Source organism: Siphateles boraxobius, unplaced genomic scaffold (assembly GCF_051911475.1).
Source record: "Siphateles boraxobius isolate OS27281-9 unplaced genomic scaffold, OSU_SipBor_1 163, whole genome shotgun sequence".
NCBI lineage: Eukaryota > Metazoa > Chordata > Actinopteri > Cypriniformes > Leuciscidae > Siphateles > Siphateles boraxobius.
The window spans coordinates 122,181-139,426 of NW_027508770.1; the positions used below are offsets into that span (position 1 = coordinate 122,181).

General features: G+C 41.1%; 1 protein-coding gene across 3 annotated transcripts in view; it reads left to right on the plus strand.

The window, feature by feature from the left end:
• LOC143740043 (histone deacetylase 4-like) overlaps nt 1-17,246 on the plus strand; it is a 67,452-nt gene that overhangs the window by 15,832 nt on the left and 34,374 nt on the right. For all 3 annotated transcript variants that reach the window (XR_013204715.1, XM_077232093.1, XM_077232094.1), the window contains one exon: nt 8,240-8,302. Coding sequence is in view for 2 of the 3 variants with exons in the window: in XM_077232093.1 (XP_077088208.1) it covers nt 8,240-8,302 (63 nt within the window). In the remaining variant the exon portion in view is untranslated. The remainder of the gene's footprint in view (nt 1-8,239; nt 8,303-17,246) is intronic.

Sequence of the window (17,246 nt, forward strand, 5' to 3'; positions counted from 1 at the left end):
TTAGTTGTCCCGCCAAATTAATTATAGGTAGGACACTGGAAATCTGGCAATTAGATGTTTAAGTAATAAAAATTATCTACGTAAAAAAATCTTGAGCTCAAACTTGACTTTTGACCACTATTTTAAAGTTACTGTACTCTGCCTTTGTATTGTCAGCAAAAAGTGAGAAGTCATGCCAAGGCAAAAGACAGTAACTTCCACATTATCAATATTTGGTTGCTGATCACCATTAACAAAATCATTATAGTAACACCTGTATACAATCTAGTGATCATGGCATTTATTTTGAATGATTTACAATTACTTATAGCTATCTACTTATTGTGGGTTGGTTACATTCTGGTGGCCCTATTAATTCATTAGACATGACAAAATACTTCCGTAGCGGTAAAGAGTATAGGCTATCTTCAAGTGGTACTGAGTGGCATAAGACTTGCTAAACACGCGTTCAAAATGATCACAATAAAACAGATCCTCGCGCACATTCGACCTGGAAACTGGATTATAGCGATGGATCTGAAAGACGCATACTTTCACAGACGCTTACCGAGATTCGTGTTCAAGGTGTCACGCTCCTCGTCCGTTCACGAAAAGTAGCCGATGCAGTGCTTTCCCCTTGAGACTCAGTAGGGAGCGCGTTCTGGACTACCTAGACAACTAATGCATTTATAGCACAACCTTCTGTGTTCTGTGTCTTTTCAGTATGCAGTGGTTTCAGCTGCCTGTCTGCCCTATTATTGTGCTTGTGCACTTCGCTCGTCCCGCGGATTTATTCCGGATGCTGTGATTGTATAACCTGCTTGTAACAGCTGAGCTGGTCTGATGTTGTATGCACCAGCACTTGTTTCATTATGTTGTATGCACCAATATACCCTTGTTGCTTCATTATTATCACTCCCTGTGATATATTTCTTGAGTCGGCTCGACCGTGTTCAGGGCGGTGCTGAAGGCTAGGGCTGTCTCGATAACCGCAATATTGTAGTACCGCGCTACTGACAGGCCAGCCGCAGAGGAATGCAAGTAACCGCAGCAACCGCAGCAACCGCAAACCGCGTTTTCTTTTTTCATAAGGCCACCCTTCGTAGTTCGTACCATGTGTATTGAATGTTAAATAAGTTAATAATGATAACAAGACTGTTTCAGAAATCAGAATCAGAAAGAGCTTTATTGCCAAGTGTGCTTGCACACACAAGGAATTTGTTTTGGTACTGAGGCTTCCAGTGGACATATACAAATACAACATGAAACATAATACTACAATCATGGTGTATAAATACACATTTGTATAAATACACGGTGTACCATTTATACATGGTGTATAAATACACATTTATCATGGTGATTTGTACAGAGGCTTTGTGGATTTGGACTTAAGCCTAAACAGACAGTGAATGAGATCGACTGAGCGCGTGCGAATACCTGCGTGCGTCTCTTTGAAGTCAAGTATATTCGTGAAAAGTTTGCCGTTTCCAAGGAAAGCGAAATATTTGTCGTATCATCCTTTTAACGTGTGGTATTTACCATGAATGGCGTCAGCGCTGGTCAGCATTACACAGCGCGAGGAAGCCGTGGGGCGGGAAAGCAGCGAGTCACGCATTGAATCAATGCCATTGGTCTCTATTAAGTGAAGCATTGCTGGCCAGCTGAGCCTTTAAAAGTGGAGCTCAAAGTTAAAAAATAATTAACACCTTGTTTCATTACATCTATCATTTAAGGAATCAGCTTTTTGAACGTTTTCGTTGAATGAACGGTTTAATGACTCACTCGACAGTCCGTTGGCGTAACAATGTAACTGCACGCTGAGTGACAGTCTTTCGATGCGCAGAGACGCTGTTTAGGTCGGTTACATTGTTTTAGTGAATGCTGACCATATCATAACACGTATTTATATAACAACAAATAAATAGAAATAAATAAATGGCGGTAATACTGCATATCGCTCTATTGAGCCACTCAAAATTACCGCAAGGGAAATTCCTTCACCGCGACAGCCCTACTGAAAGTGCCAGCGAAGTTTTGGCACTCTGCCAGCTAGATGCATGATTGTTTCAACCAGGTCCGGTACCCGAACTGGGTGAGGCGGGGCTTTAGTTCTTTGTTGTATTCACCTGCTAAGGCATGTGTAACACTTTTCTGTCAACTCTGCATATATCCTTCGCGATCGATATCACACGTTTGTCGATGGAGCGGGTTAAGAGCATACTATCTGACCGCATCAGTGCAGGACAAGGCTTTGAGGACATCAGAAGTTACAGGGACTGATGGCAGCTGTAAGTACACAGGCCAAAAATGTGCCAAAAATATCAATAACTCATTTTCAACCAAAAACGAAGTTACGGTCTTTTGCCTTTGCACGGCAGCATATCTCTACATCAGAACATCGTATAGAGATGGGGGTTGGCTCTTTTGACTCATGCTAGCAAACAGGAGTTCCAACATGCTACACATGCTAGCTGTGAACAGCTACATGCTAATAGCGATTAAGTAAGTGCTCAATCATGCCAAGAAAATGCTAAGAACTCCAATAGTGACCATCTGTGACAACTACTAACCACCTACCAACACCATAACAACTACACAGAATACCCTAGCAACCACCTACCAACACCATAGCAACGATTCAGAACACTCTAGCAACCACCTAGCAACCACCTGAACACATGAATAAGCCATATCTCGGCACCAGAACATCGTACAGACATGTTTGTTGGCTCGTATGCAATCATGTACCACACCCTAGCAACCGAGTGGCGAGTTTTGCCACTGCAAGCACCCACTCACATTTTCTTCTGGAAATGTACATTCTATGGCCATCTTGAAAATGGTCGCCATCTTGAATTTTTGATTGGCACACACCTTTTTCCATGATAATGTTCCTTGAAGAATATTTGTACCAAATTTCATGATAGCATCACCATTTGAAAAAAATATGTAAGGATTCAAGAAAAATGGTGGCCATCTTGAAAAATGGTTGCCAACTTGAATTTGAGGGACAAGCACTGTTTTCCAAAAAAACATTCTGAAGATAGTATTTTCACAAAATGTTATGCCTACATGATATCACTGTTTGAACGATTGACATAATGAGCATTTGACAGAAATAGCGGCCAAAAAATGACCCTTGGAGAGTATCTGTGCCAAATTTCATGCTTCTATACCAATTTGAACGATTCTCTTGAGATATGCCATTAATCTGCTGCACTACTATGATATAGTGAATGACTATTTTATTTTTTTATTCATGTGCTCAACACATGAATGTGCTGCTGCTCGTCTCAGCCATTCACTGAACAAGGTAGACGCAGTTAGAGAGAGTGACGGCAGGGAGAAAGCAAGAGCTCGCGCTCGCAGAACAGTACTGGCAACATCTGGAGGTTACTGAGGTTTGTCTAAAAAGTCGCTAGATTTGTCACTAGTCGCTTTTTTGAAAAAAATGGTCTGAAAAGTCGCTAAAATAGCGAAAAAGGCGCTAAGTTGGCAACACTGCACGCAAGGGGAGGGGGAACAAAAGCAAGGAGGCAGGGGCGAGTACAGCACAGAGAAGGCAAACAAGCAAAGTGGCGAAATCAGAATTAAATATGAACAATATATAAATATAGCCTATACGATATGTCAAAATCCATATCGTGTTTAAAAAATATCTCGATATATATTTTAAATATCGAGATATCACCCACCCCTACAATAAACCCTTTTTAATAAGGAAGATTGAACTTATGAGATAAGATATTGTCTCTTCTACTGTTATTGTTCCCAGGCCAAGTCCTGGTACATTTGATTGGTTTGATCTGGTCTCTCTTCCAGTGCTAGTGGATATATAGTTAAACACATCTACTCCACTGGATCCCATTCCTCCTCGATTTTTAAAAGATGTGTTTAAAATGATGGGCTATCTATTGGGAATAGTTCTTTAATTAATGGTGTTGTTCCACCCTGTCTTAAACAAGCAGTGTTTCTTACTTAATAAAAAAAAAACAGACCTTGATTTTACAGAGCTACCAAAGTACATACCCAATTATCTTTTTTTATAAAAAATTTAGAGAAGGTTGTTCTTTCTCAAATAACCCTTTTTCTATCAGAGAATGATATTCTGGATAAATTCCGATCTGGATTTAGAGCTTTTGTTTTTAAATGCGATATATAAATAAATAAACGTTGGAGTTGAAAATTAGCATCAGGATTCCCCAGCGTCGTGAGACGGAGTCTGACAGGCCTAACTCTGATTGTCCTGTTTTATTAGTCCTGTCCATCTATATCCCTCTTTCTTATCTTTTTATATTTATCCAACATTCACTCCAGTAGCTTAACTCAGGGATATTTATAGATCACGGATTCTGCACGTGCGCCGGACAAACAAATGTGCCGATTGTTTCTGTCCCTCCAGACGCCCGCAAATCCACCAATCCCTCCATCTGACTCCTGCCCATCTCACATCTGTTCCCAGCGCCGGATCTCAGATCACGCACGGAAGCTTGCTGATTTTAATTGCAATCGGCCCAGACACACAAAAGAGCGCAGCAAGCCAGCGGGTGAGAGAGATACTGGATGTTCTGCCAACATCCGATCACAGTCCACACAGGACCCGTCACTGCCGTCCCACCTTTGACATCGCAGGCATTTGTCTGTGTCCATTCCGGACACTGATGTAAAGATCCTAATGATATTGCGTCTAATTAAAGTGATGATTCGGCATGTTCCCAATTTTACCTAATTACCACATTCAGAAGTCCTTTCATTTTTTAGTGTTTTCATGCCTCTCAATGGCTCAATGACTCAATGGCTCAATGGCTCAATGGCTGCTCGCGTGTTACAGAATGGCCATGATCATCACCTGACCATAAACTATTTTACTAGTTTTCCAGCTTATTTTCTTGTAAATGTAATGATTGTTGTCAGGACTGACACTTCCTTCCTAGTAATGAATAAATAAAAGATGAGGAGATGCTGCATCAATTATTTTGACTATTATATTGTTGTAATTATTTGTTGTCTGTTCATATTCGCTGTTTGAAACAAAACAAAAAATCCAGAATCCTGCAGCTCTAAGAGGAAGAGTTATGATGGTATTTTTAGACCCGCTGGACATTGTTACTTTCTCCTGTTCTGTGGTTGAGGAAATGCTCATCCGTCTCATTAGTAGACCAGAAACTGAAGGAAAGTGAACAGCACAGATGCTAAATCAGGATCTGACCCAGATCAGTTAGGAATAGGATCTAGTCATATATCACCTCCATTAATGTCACTGCCATGGGTTTTTCCAGCATCTTTTTAAGTCTGTCATGTATAATCAAACCAACATACATCAAATAATCAATTTATTCATTTTTCAACAGCAATATCTTCTTATTAGCGTTCATTAATATAGCAAAGCTTTTACCAAATGAATTGGCCTCTACAAAATAGCATAGCAAGAAGTCCTGTTCATACAAGGCATGAGAATTTTGTTTTGCCTGCAACTAACGACTCTGTGGCATCTTTAATTATAGAAATGTGGAACTGCTCCAGTGGATGAATGAATGAATGGATGTTGGCCACTTCTTTCTGCTGTCCGAAGTGCTCTGTCATACCTGAAGCCTTTACCAGAATTTAATCAAGCTTATCTGAGACATTGTGTTTTACTCTCTCATTCTAGCCTGCAAATGTATGCGATTGAGTTCAAGAGATTTTAAACATTTGTTTACCTTTATTCACTTTTAACTCAGCCAGTCTAACTGTTGAATAGAGTGGCAAAGGATGTTGGGTTAGAACTGCAGTGTTTTAGGTATGAGAGGGAGAGAGAGAGAGAGAGAGAGAGAGAGAGAGCTTCAGCTCGTAGGTTTCTTTAGCTTTTTAAAATCTAGACCTGTTGTCTCTAGTCTGTAAGCTAGTCTGAAAAACTCTTAAGCTAAACTTACTCTAACAGAGAACACAGTCTGACTGTTAATCTGGAGGAGGCTTTTCCGATCTCTGTTTCTCTGGGTGGCTTTTTCCCGTGGTCACTGTGTCGTAGATGAAGACTTGCCTGTGTTTCAAACACATATCAGTGTGGGGTGGTGTGTGTGTGTGTGTGTGTGTGTGTGTGTGTGTGTGTGTGTGTGTGTGTGTGTGTGTGTGTGTGTGTGTGTGTGTGTGTGTGTGTGTGTGTGTGTGTGTGTGTGTGTGTGTGTGTGTGTCACTTCAGTATCACTTCACTTGGGGACAAACTAATCCACCATAACCACAGCATCAGGCCACCTTCAACTCTTTCCATGCCAGCAAACATCAGCTCTCAACTTAATGTTTCAGTCAAAGCCTTTGGTCTAAAAGATGTTGCTGTGGACAAAAGCGGCTGCTCAGTAGTTGGCTGAATGTTTGCATTGGGAATGGCTTTTTTGCATGCCACTTAGGAAACTCGGCTCCGTTGTGCCGTAATTTTCATGACTACAAGGCTGACATGCAGTTTTATTGTCTTGTGGTTTTCTGAAGGTACTTTGCTCTATGAAACTGAGCTCAGATTTCATACCTGTTGCTGTATGGGGTGATGCGTAACCACAGCTCTCTTATCAAGGTAGTAGTCCAACACATTGGCATGCAAAGTAAAACATTTAGTCATCTTGGTTTAAATAACCACAGCATATCAGTTTCACGTATGAATTTTAGGCAGTGTGTGTTCCTCATACACTGCATTTCCCATGCAAATCACTTGTCCACAAGTGTTTTTGTCTGTATGGTCTTTTGGAATAAAACTCTTGATCCATGTAAAGGGAAAATATACTAAATTGTGGAATAATGTGCTAACCCTTTTTTTAAACCTTAGATTATTGTAGCTTTGGCTCCCCATATATCATCTCTCCTCAGATTGATTTTTATATGAAGTTGTGTATCGCAGTGGATCCCTAGAATCATCAGCACCTTTCATAAGGGTTAGATCTATCTGTACTTACAGACACAGGAGGGTCAGATCTATCTATACTTTACGTCTTTAGCTGCTCATTGTTTGGATGGACTGAAGATGTATGTCGTCTATCACTTCTGATTCTCTCAGTTTCAGTTTCCTCCGTTGACCATCAGATTGACTGTAAATTCTGTTTGTTTAAAAAATTACACTAAAATCATATGCATGTCATAACTCTGAAATGTTCATTTACCTGCATGGTTACCTTGACTTGTTCAGACCAGTCGATAAGATTCATCACCGGACTGGCTGTTTTCTAGGTGGATGAAGTCGGCTTTTTGGGCCCTGCCGTTTTACTTTGTAAATACTAACATGTCTTGTTTCATGTGAATACTAACATTGAACATTGAACCTTACTATTACAGTTCATCACCATCCCTGTTGTTCTGAACCGTACTGTTTGCCAAAAAGCAAACACACTCGGGCTCATCCCTCATGGATATGGTGACGCAGCGGATCTGAGATGAAGCTACACCTGTCCTTCTAAAGATAGACGCTCGTATATACAGTAAACACAATTCCCTGATGCGCAGCTGGGATGAGGCCTAATTAGATGAACATGAAAGCAGTTTTCAGGGGTTGTCTAGTCTTTGGAAATTTGCCAAAAATAGAAGTTTGTGAAGGATTTGCTCCCCTGTGGAATTGTCTGTTATTTTCTCCTTATCTGGATGAAGCCAGAATCAGTGCTTCTGCTCTTGGGTTAGAAAGGAATCAAGGATGATGAGCTGGTAAATATCATGCCATGGATGGCAGGTAAAAATTACCAGATATTTAACTGAGATTGTACACCGCTCAGCTCAGTCTGTTGTGTTGAAGGAGAGTGTTAGTCTTTGTCTGCTTGCATACTGAAGACTTCCCTCCACCCCCCCTCCCTTTGAAAAGCCTTTAGATGTTCTCTGTAATTACCATCTGCTGCTTTACTTCTCATTTACACTGTTATTTACCACACTCCCGCTCAGCTGCCATCACTGGACCACTTTACGAGAAGTCTTCACTTGTAACGTCTGACTTTAAATGCTTCCTACTTTAAAAACATACGAAAACCTATGATTGGCTCGCTTTTTCAGAAGAACAGTTTAATAAACAATGACCAGTTTAATGAACAATAAACACCAACAACTGTGTGTTTTCAGGTATAAGCTGAAATATCTGAACGTTAGAGAGGTAGAAAACTTTTACTCCTCTGGATAAAGATATACTGAAAATATGAAACATTTATGATTTATGTGTTGCTTGCAAAAGATGTAGGCTATTTCCTCAAAGTGATGGTGAATATAGAATGTTTTTGCCATTAAATCATGTTCTGTTTCTGTTGTTTTGTCTCAGACTCTCAGATGGATCAGACTGTAGAGATTTTGAAGCCGTCAGCGTTCGACCACATTCCCACAGGTAAGACAACCAATGTCTTACCGTGAGCCTCAACAGAGGAAAAACCATGATATACATACAAATAAAAAAATACAACCAATTATACAGTTGTAGATGGTTAGAATAGACAAATAAACTGCATTTGACACATGCTTCCCATATTTCTACTTGTTGCTGTCAAGTCTTTGTCCAATCAAACTGTACAAGTAAATTTGATACAAGTATCAAATTCATCTGTCATTTGGTAGAATCTAGTCAAATTAAACAGATTTTAAGGATATTTTTGTTGCTTTTGTATGACAAATTGCTGTGGTATTGTGAGTGTAACACGTAGCGCTACTAAAGGAGCTGTTTATTTTGGTATTGTAACTGATAACAAGAGATGTGAGATATACTGATTATCGTCTTGGGCATCTGTTGGGAAACAGTCAAACATCAGCATTATGTGCTTTCTGACTCTCCAACTGCCATTGAGGGATTGTGAAGATATTTATTCAGTTTACTGTCATATATTTTTGTTTGTATGTATATTTTTGCAAAACTGGAGGAGCTGTAAGTACATATCTGGACGATTGTGACACACAGTTCATTCAAACGTGTTGTTTATCTGTTGTGTCTGTTTGATTGTTTCGTGTTCTCAGCACTTTGAATGCTGTGTTTGGAAGAGACGTACAGTAGCTGGCTTGATATTCATTTCGACAGCGTGTCAGGCTTTAAATTCTTTGATCCAGGGCGGTAGGAGAGGGAGAAATCGAAACGAGCAAAGAATAGAGACCAACGAGCCTGACGAGCGTTGAGTCTCTTTGCGGAACGGATGTACTCAAGATTTCGGTGGTCTGTCCAGATCACGAATGGAAAGGAAGACCCCTCTAGCCAGTGACGCCATTCTCCCAGGGCTAAACGGACGGCGAGAAGTTTGCGATTCCCCACATCATAGTTACGGTCAGACGGAGAGAGACAATGCGAAAAGAAAGCGCAAGGATGGATCCTCTCGTCGGCAGAAGACTGCTGCAAGAGGATGGCTCCTACTCCTACCTCTGAGGCATCAACCTCGACAATGAAAGGCTTAGAAGTGTCAGGGGTGACGAGAACTGGCGCGGTCGCAAACAATGTCTTTAGATGATCAAAGCCGGTCTGAGCCGCGTTACTCCAGACAAAACGAGACTTGACAGAAGTTAAAGTGGTTAGTGGGGCGGCCACCTGGCTAAAGTTCTTTATAAACTTACGGTAGAAGTTAGCGAATCCTAAAAAACGTTGGAGCGCAATACGAGAGTCGGGTGTGGGCCAATCGGTGACCGCGCGAACTTTAGCCGGGTCCATACTGATGCCCTGTGCCGAGATGACGGAGCCGAGAAATGTAACAGACTGAGCATGAAACGTGCATTTCTCGGCTTTGACGAACAATTTGTTCTCTAAAAGTCATTGGAGGCCTCGAGGTATATGCTGCAAATGAACCTGTAAAGACGGAGAGAAAATCAAAATGTCATCAAGGTAGACGAAGACAAAAACGTTTAGCATGTCTCCTAGAACGTCATTCACCAAAGCTTGAAATACGGCAGGAGTGTTGACCAGGCCGAACGGTAAAACCCGGTATTCAAAGTGGCCCAGCGGAGTATTAATGCGGTCTTCCATTCATCACACTCCTTGATGCGGACTAAGTGATGCGCGTTGCAAAGATCCAGTTTTGTGAAAAAGTTAGCTCCCTGCAAGATTTCAAAAGCTGATGACATAAGTGGCAAGGGGTAGCGGTTCTTGACAGTTATGTCATTCAAGCCTCTGTAATCGATGCAGGGACGTAACGAGCCGTCCTTCTTCTTCACAAAAAGAAACCTGCACCGGCCGGAGAGGAAGAGGGAACTATGGTACCAGCGTCTAAGGATTCAGAGAGATACTTCTCTAAAGCCTGACGCTCCGGGACGGATAGAGAATAAAGCCTTCCCCGGGGAGGAGTGGTTCCAGAAAGAAGCTCAATGCTGCAGTCATACGGGCGATGAGGAGGAAGGGATGCCGCCCGGGATCGACTGAAAACCGCTCGCAAATCGTGATACTCATCGGGAACTCCTGACAAATCACCTGGCTCCTCCTGAAAAACAGAGACAGAAGACACAGGAAACACAGCAGACACCAAACACTTAGCATGACACGAGAGATTCCATGACAAGATAGTGTTCTTGGACCAGTTAATCTGAGGGTTATGTTCTACCAGCCACGGATGACCTAGCACCACAGGTATATCAGGGGAATGAAACACCAGAAAAGAAATGGTCTCGCGGTGGTTACCGGACACGGTGAGACTCAAGGGGGCAGTAGAGCGGTGCACCCTGGCGAGAACCCGTCTATCCAAGGTGAAAATAGTGGTGGGATCCTGAAGATCAATAAAAGGAACGCCATGCTTAAGAGCCCAGGACTCATTCACAAAATTTCCCTCTGAACCAGAGTCAATAAGAGCCTGACAGTCAATAGAAGAGTCGGACCAGCGGAGATGAACAGAAAAAATAGTCCGTGAAGGCGGCGGAGGGCTTAGAGAAGATGCGCTCACCAGTAACCCTCGCTTTACTGGGGAGCTTTGTCTTTTAAAGGACAGGAAGTGGCAAAATGGTTGTTAGAGCCGCAATAAAGACACAGACGGTTTATAATTCGCTGGCGTTCTGAAGCAGAGATCCGGACACCACTCAGCTGCATGGGTTCCTGGTCTGCCGCAGGTGCAGTAGAAAAGGAGCAGATAGATGAAGAGAGAGAAGGCGGGACCGCTGGACGTGCTCGTCGACGCAACTCAAAACGTTCCTCCACACGTAGAGCCAACTCAATGAGGGGGTTGAGGGAAGATGGTATTTCACGAGCCAGAACCTCATCCCTGATCTCTGCGTTTAATCCTTCGACAAAGCGCGCTACCAACGCGGGCTCGTTCCAGCCACAAGAGGTAGAGAGCGTGCGGAATTCCACTGAGAAGTCGGCGACAGAGCGTCTTCCCTGGCGCAGAGAGGACAACTGACGAGAGGCCTCCGATCCCCGCACTGAACGGTCGAACACTCGTAACATCTCGTCCTTAAAAAGGGAATAGCTGTTGAGGCAGATGGCATCGGAATTCCAGACCGCTGTTCCCCACTCACGAGCCCGTCCCTTGAGAAGTGAGATGATGTAGGCTATGCGAGTCCGTTGTCCCGAATAAGTGTGTGGCTGAAGCGGAAACACAACTTCACATTGGGTTAGAAAAGACATGCACTTGGTAGGCTCACCCGCATAGCAGGGGGGATTATTCACACGTGGCTCGGAAGCGGAGGAATCAGAGGACCGCACAGGGTGCGTTCGAAGAAGATGAAACTGCCCAGACAAGTCAGACATCTGGGAAGCCAGCGTCTCAACAGCCTGACGAGCGGCGGCGAGTTCCTCTTCGTGTCTCCCCAGCATGGCTCCCTGGATCTCAAGCACATTCTGAGTGGGTTGCTCATCAGCTGGATTCATGTTGGTCAGATTATTCTGTCACGAGGACTGCTGCGTGAGGAAACTTCAGGAGACGAAAAGCAGGTTAACAGTCTTTAATGGAAACAAGGCAGAGCCGCAACGGCCGATCAACAGAAATAGTCTCAAAATATTCCTGAAGGAACAGAGGAGCGCGCGCAGCAGGTCTCATGGACTGGTGAAGGGTGAGCAGAGTAGAGCTGGAGAAGCGTAGATCCCTCACACCTCTTCAGGACTCAACACAGGTAACCACTGATCTGGTAAAGTTGCAGGTGGATAACAGACAACTGGACTAGACGGGACAAAACAGATAACAACAGTTCAACAGCGGTAACGAACGTGACGGTCAACAATAATCCGACAAACTAGAGTGAAACACGAGAGACTAGAAATAGAGAGTAGCTAATGATAGAGGATAGAGAACAGGTGTGATAATGAGAGGATGAGATTCAGCTGGGGGAGATAAGAGGTAAATGAAGAGTGAGAGTGAACAAGAGGGAACAGATACAGAGAATGACCAGAAGAGGGAGACAGAGACCAATAAAACATGAGAAGAGAACCAGGATCATGACACATGTATGTACATGTTTGTATTTTTGAGAGAATATTGTTTATGCATGGTTATTGAAAAAACTAAAACTTAAAGTTTTTGAAATAAGGCCACAAAACACATACTAAATATGTGTCCACAATACTTTTGACTAATGGATGTTGTCGCCTAGAGTTTTTGCTTCAAAATGATCTGAAAATCATCCTGCCTAATCATTGACATAAAACAATACATTGATTTAAATTTTGTAAGACACTTTTTGTTTGGAAAGGCAATATGCGGGTGGGCGTAATTGGGCGTGGAGGAATCATGAATAATGCTCTGATTCACACCTGAGAAGACAAAGACCTGCATAATGAGCCGCATAATGAGCTGTGTAATGAGCCTTTCACACAGGCGTGTCACTGGGAAAGAATGCTTTCAAAAGAAGAAACATTTTTTAAAGATGTTTCCAACTCTAACTTTGAACCAATTCTAAATTCTAATATAGAATATACACTGCTGTTCTAAAGTTTGGGGTCGGTAAGATTTTTTATGTTTTTAAAAGAAGTCTCTTCTGCTCACCAAGGCTGCATTTATTTGATTAAAAATACAAAACAAACCCAGTAATATTGTGAAATATTATTTCAATGTAAAACAGCTATTTTCTATGTGAATATATAGTAAAGTGTAATTTATTCCTGTGATCAAAGCTGAATTTTCAGCATCATTACTCCAGTCTTCAGTATCACATTATCCTTCAGAAATCATTCTAATGATGATTTGATGCTCAAAAGACATCTCTCATTATTATCAATGTTGAAAACAGTTGTGTACCATTTTTTTAGGATTCTTTGATGAACAGAAAGATTAAAAACAACAGCATTTATTTGAAATAGAATCTTTTGTAACATTATAAATGTCTTTACTGTCACTTTTGATCAATTTAATTCCTCTTTGATGAATAATAATTAATAAAATTAATTCCCCTTTTTTTTCCCCAAAAAATAAAATAAAAATTCTTACTGACCCCAAACTTTTGAACGGTAGTGTTTAATGTTACAATAGATTATATTTCAGATAAATGCTGTTCTTTTGAACTCTCTATTCATCAAAGAATCCTGAAATAAAAATGTAAATAACTGTTTTCAACATGGATAATAATGAGAAATGTTTCTTGAGCATCAAATCATCATATTAGAATGATTTTTGAAGGATCATGTGACACTGAAGACTGGAGTAATGATGCTGAAAATTCAGCTTTGATCACAGGAATAAATTATATTTTAAAATATATTATAATTGAAAACTGTTATTTTAAATTGTAATAATATTTCAAAATAGTACTGTTTTTTGTTGTATTTTTAATGAAATAAATACAGCATTGGTGAGCATAAGTGACTTATTTAAAAAACATAAAAAAATCGTACCGACCCCAAACGTGACTATGTACTAAAACATTTTTAGTACATAGTCATACCTGGAAACAAATTCAAATACACTATATGGGCCATTATACAGAATTTGTTCAAAGTTAGAGTTGGAAACATCTTGAAAAGAAAATTGTCTTTTTCCATAAATTTCTTATAAAGTATTCTTTTTTTAAAGTAGGCCAATACATTTTATCATACATATTTTAAAGTTAAGGATTCATTAGTTTGATATAGCTTACTTTGGAACAAACACTATAGTAACATCTTAGTTGATGAGTTTATTTTTGACAAAACATACTATATATTTAACATATGAGCAGAAACTGGCTAACAAAAGCTTATTTGATATTTTAGAATAAAAACTTTATAATCTATCCAAAACTATGAAATGTTGTCTTTCATATTTCATCTTAACAGTAAACAACAGCGCCCATCTGTGCCGTTAATTCATTCACACACAGAAATGTCGTTCAAATTTAAACTTTTTGCGTTTACAGACACTATTCCATATCGCGATTAGAACAAAGCACAAGAATAAAAGACGTACTATTCACAATTCTCGGCTAGATCCGTTGTTCCTCGAAATGAAAATAAACCAGCACATGTTCTGAGGTAAACGTCCCAGGATTATTCCTCACTGCCTCGCAAGACGACCTAGTACATTAATCTGATGATTAAACTTGGTGTGTTATCGAGTTCATGTGGGCGTTTACACGTTTGCATGTGTTGCCTCAGATCATTTGCGTTTGAATAGCGCGTGCTCACTGTGGGAGTGTCACGTTAGCAGATTAATGAGCTGCGAGAACGATAATGAGAACGGCGGACATATCTCTCTTTTTATATAGATTACATAAACAGAGAATATTTATTTTAGTTTTGAGTTAGATAATTTAAAAGTACAAACTTAAACTATTATAAAGATATATTGCTCATGCCTCATGTATGGTTCATGCCTCATGTATTTGCTGCTGTGTGAAAAAAATCGAGCAAAACGCGCCGTCGCGTTTGCCGGCCCCCAGAGGGTTAACCTCGAAAATCCCGTTTGAACTCGCTATTCTGTTTGTTAATTTTAACAAAATAATATATGAGAGGGAGAAGAAGCACACTAGGCCACAAAAGATCGCTAAAATGCCCAAAGCTCAGGATAAAAGTGCCTCAGCCACAAAAGCTAACACCCAACCGGACCAAGCTAGCAACACCATGGCGGGCGCAGGAACGGGGAGCCCTGGGACAAACATGGACACTGCTGGGGTACTTAAGGCAATTGAGGACTTAAAATCTGATCTAAAAGGAGACAATGCAAAGCTCAAACAGGATATTGGCCAACTGGGACAAGAAATCAACGGTTAAATTGGACAATATTGCAACCAACGTACAAGGCCTATCACAGCGGATTGACGAAGTGGAGGCCCGCGTGAACCAGGTGGAGGGCTGGGCAGAGGAGGCAACTGAGGCGCTGTGCACCAGCCTCGAACAGCAGAGGAAACTTCAGATCAAAGTGCTTGTCTTAGAATCACGATCCAGAAGAAATAACATACGTGTCTTTGGGGTGCCAGAAGGACAATTTACACGATTGCATGTAAAAAGGCTATCCCTCGGTCTTGGCTAAAGATTGACCCACCTCGGACTGAACAATGGAAAGAAATAGTGGAAGAGATACACTCAATGGAGAAGATGACATACTTTTTACGTATCAAGGACACATATATAACAGCGCTGGGCAAAATGGTTTGCATATAAAGAAGCGGAACAATTTTAATACTTTATTTTGCTATTATATAATACAGAGTGCCCCTTGTTCTTTGTCTTTGTATGTTGTGTTGTAATAAGAAAATGCTAAATAAAAATGCTAAAAAATTGTATTGAAAACTAAGCTGAGTTAGAAAACTAATGATTCTGTGTAACTGAAATGGTCAGTTTAAAAGACTGCTGAGGATTTAAATCAGAATAAGCACCTTTAACTGCTCTTACACCTTTTGTTTTGTTTCCACACCTGTGAGGGCACTTCTCCTGTACTTGCCATGGCTGAGTCTGCATGAAACAATGGTTATGGCCCTGCACTGAGGCCAACAACAGAAAGACATGGAAAGTTTCTGTTCCAAATGTTACCATTGATCATGGATGATGATGGATAGTCTGAATGCATATTTGGGCAAAAAGCTGAGACTGAGGAAGTGCCATGATGAAATATGCCAGAAGTTCAGCATCAGGCACTCAGAGAGTGGACTATGGGCCTTGCCGAACATTAAAAGGGCTTATGGAAAGATGCAACGCTTAAGGACAAACACCAACAGAGATGGCTTCTCTGTGATTTTGGTCAAACAAATTCTACAGCATCAACATAAGTGTGAGATTGACAAATCACAGCGTGAGTACAATGCAGGGAAAGCAAAGGTTTGAGTGCTGGCTGAACAATTACAGCATGAAAAGGACAAAGAAAGACTGTTAAATGAGGATGCCAAGTTGCTGACTTTACTCTCCAAACTGAAGGTTGAAAAGGTTACACAAAACAACACAATCTGTAGAACATGTCTCTCTTTCTCTTTACCTTGACCTGCAGAAATGATTGTGTGTTTTTAAACGTTGGTTCTAATAGCTCATTAATGTTGTGACTCGCTCAACAGTCCAGACACTTGTTTAGATCCCTCGTCTTCACAGATCTACTGACACAAACCACATCAGGCATTTCACACAACATCAACTAGCTCTAACGAGCAGAGACCAGACCATCAGGAACACAAACATCAAAACTACCGCGCTGCTGCTTTGTAGGACTAAAATAGGCCAGGAATATGAGACAAGGCTGAGGCATCAGTGTTGTGCCATTAGGTTGACAAACATACTTTGAGCACATTTGATGATGCGAGGGATTGTTTCGCAACATGACCATCAAAGTCCTGGAAAGCCAAAAGGTCTAAATGCCCAAATGTCTGTTTGAGCGTCAGGGCAATCATCATTTCAGATCAGTTTTGTCCCACGAAGTACATCATTATGTAACTCATAAGATGCAACATACGCTGCTGATAATTTGATCTCTGAGAATCTGTGAAATGGTCTTGAATTGGATGTGACATACATGTCACTCATCTAGTTGTCCTGACTCAAAGCTGAAAATAAGCCATGAGATGATGAAGCATTGGCTGTGTAGTGCGTCTCACTGAAGATCACTGAGTCAACGCTGATGGCCGTCTGTCTGAAATGTCTGATTTGTTTTATCTTGTGTGAGTGAAGTTGCTGTGGTCGGTCAGAGGCTTGATGTGATCGTAGCGTTTGAGAGCTCATCAAAGCTGTCTGGACTCTCTGCTCTTGGCAGCAAGTTTGTCTACCAGCTCCAAAACCCGTTAGTGAATTACTGAATGCAGGAATGCGCTTACGCAACTAGAACTCAACATGCTAGTATCAGTGTTTACTCAATCACGTAAGGAGAGGTGTTTAATTTCAGCCATAGTAGCAGGGAGATGGGTTATGGTTAGGGTCTTTTATCACAATGATATCTGAAATGAGCTAAAGATTCTTAGTGAGATTTCTTTCTGTGCTCGTCTGT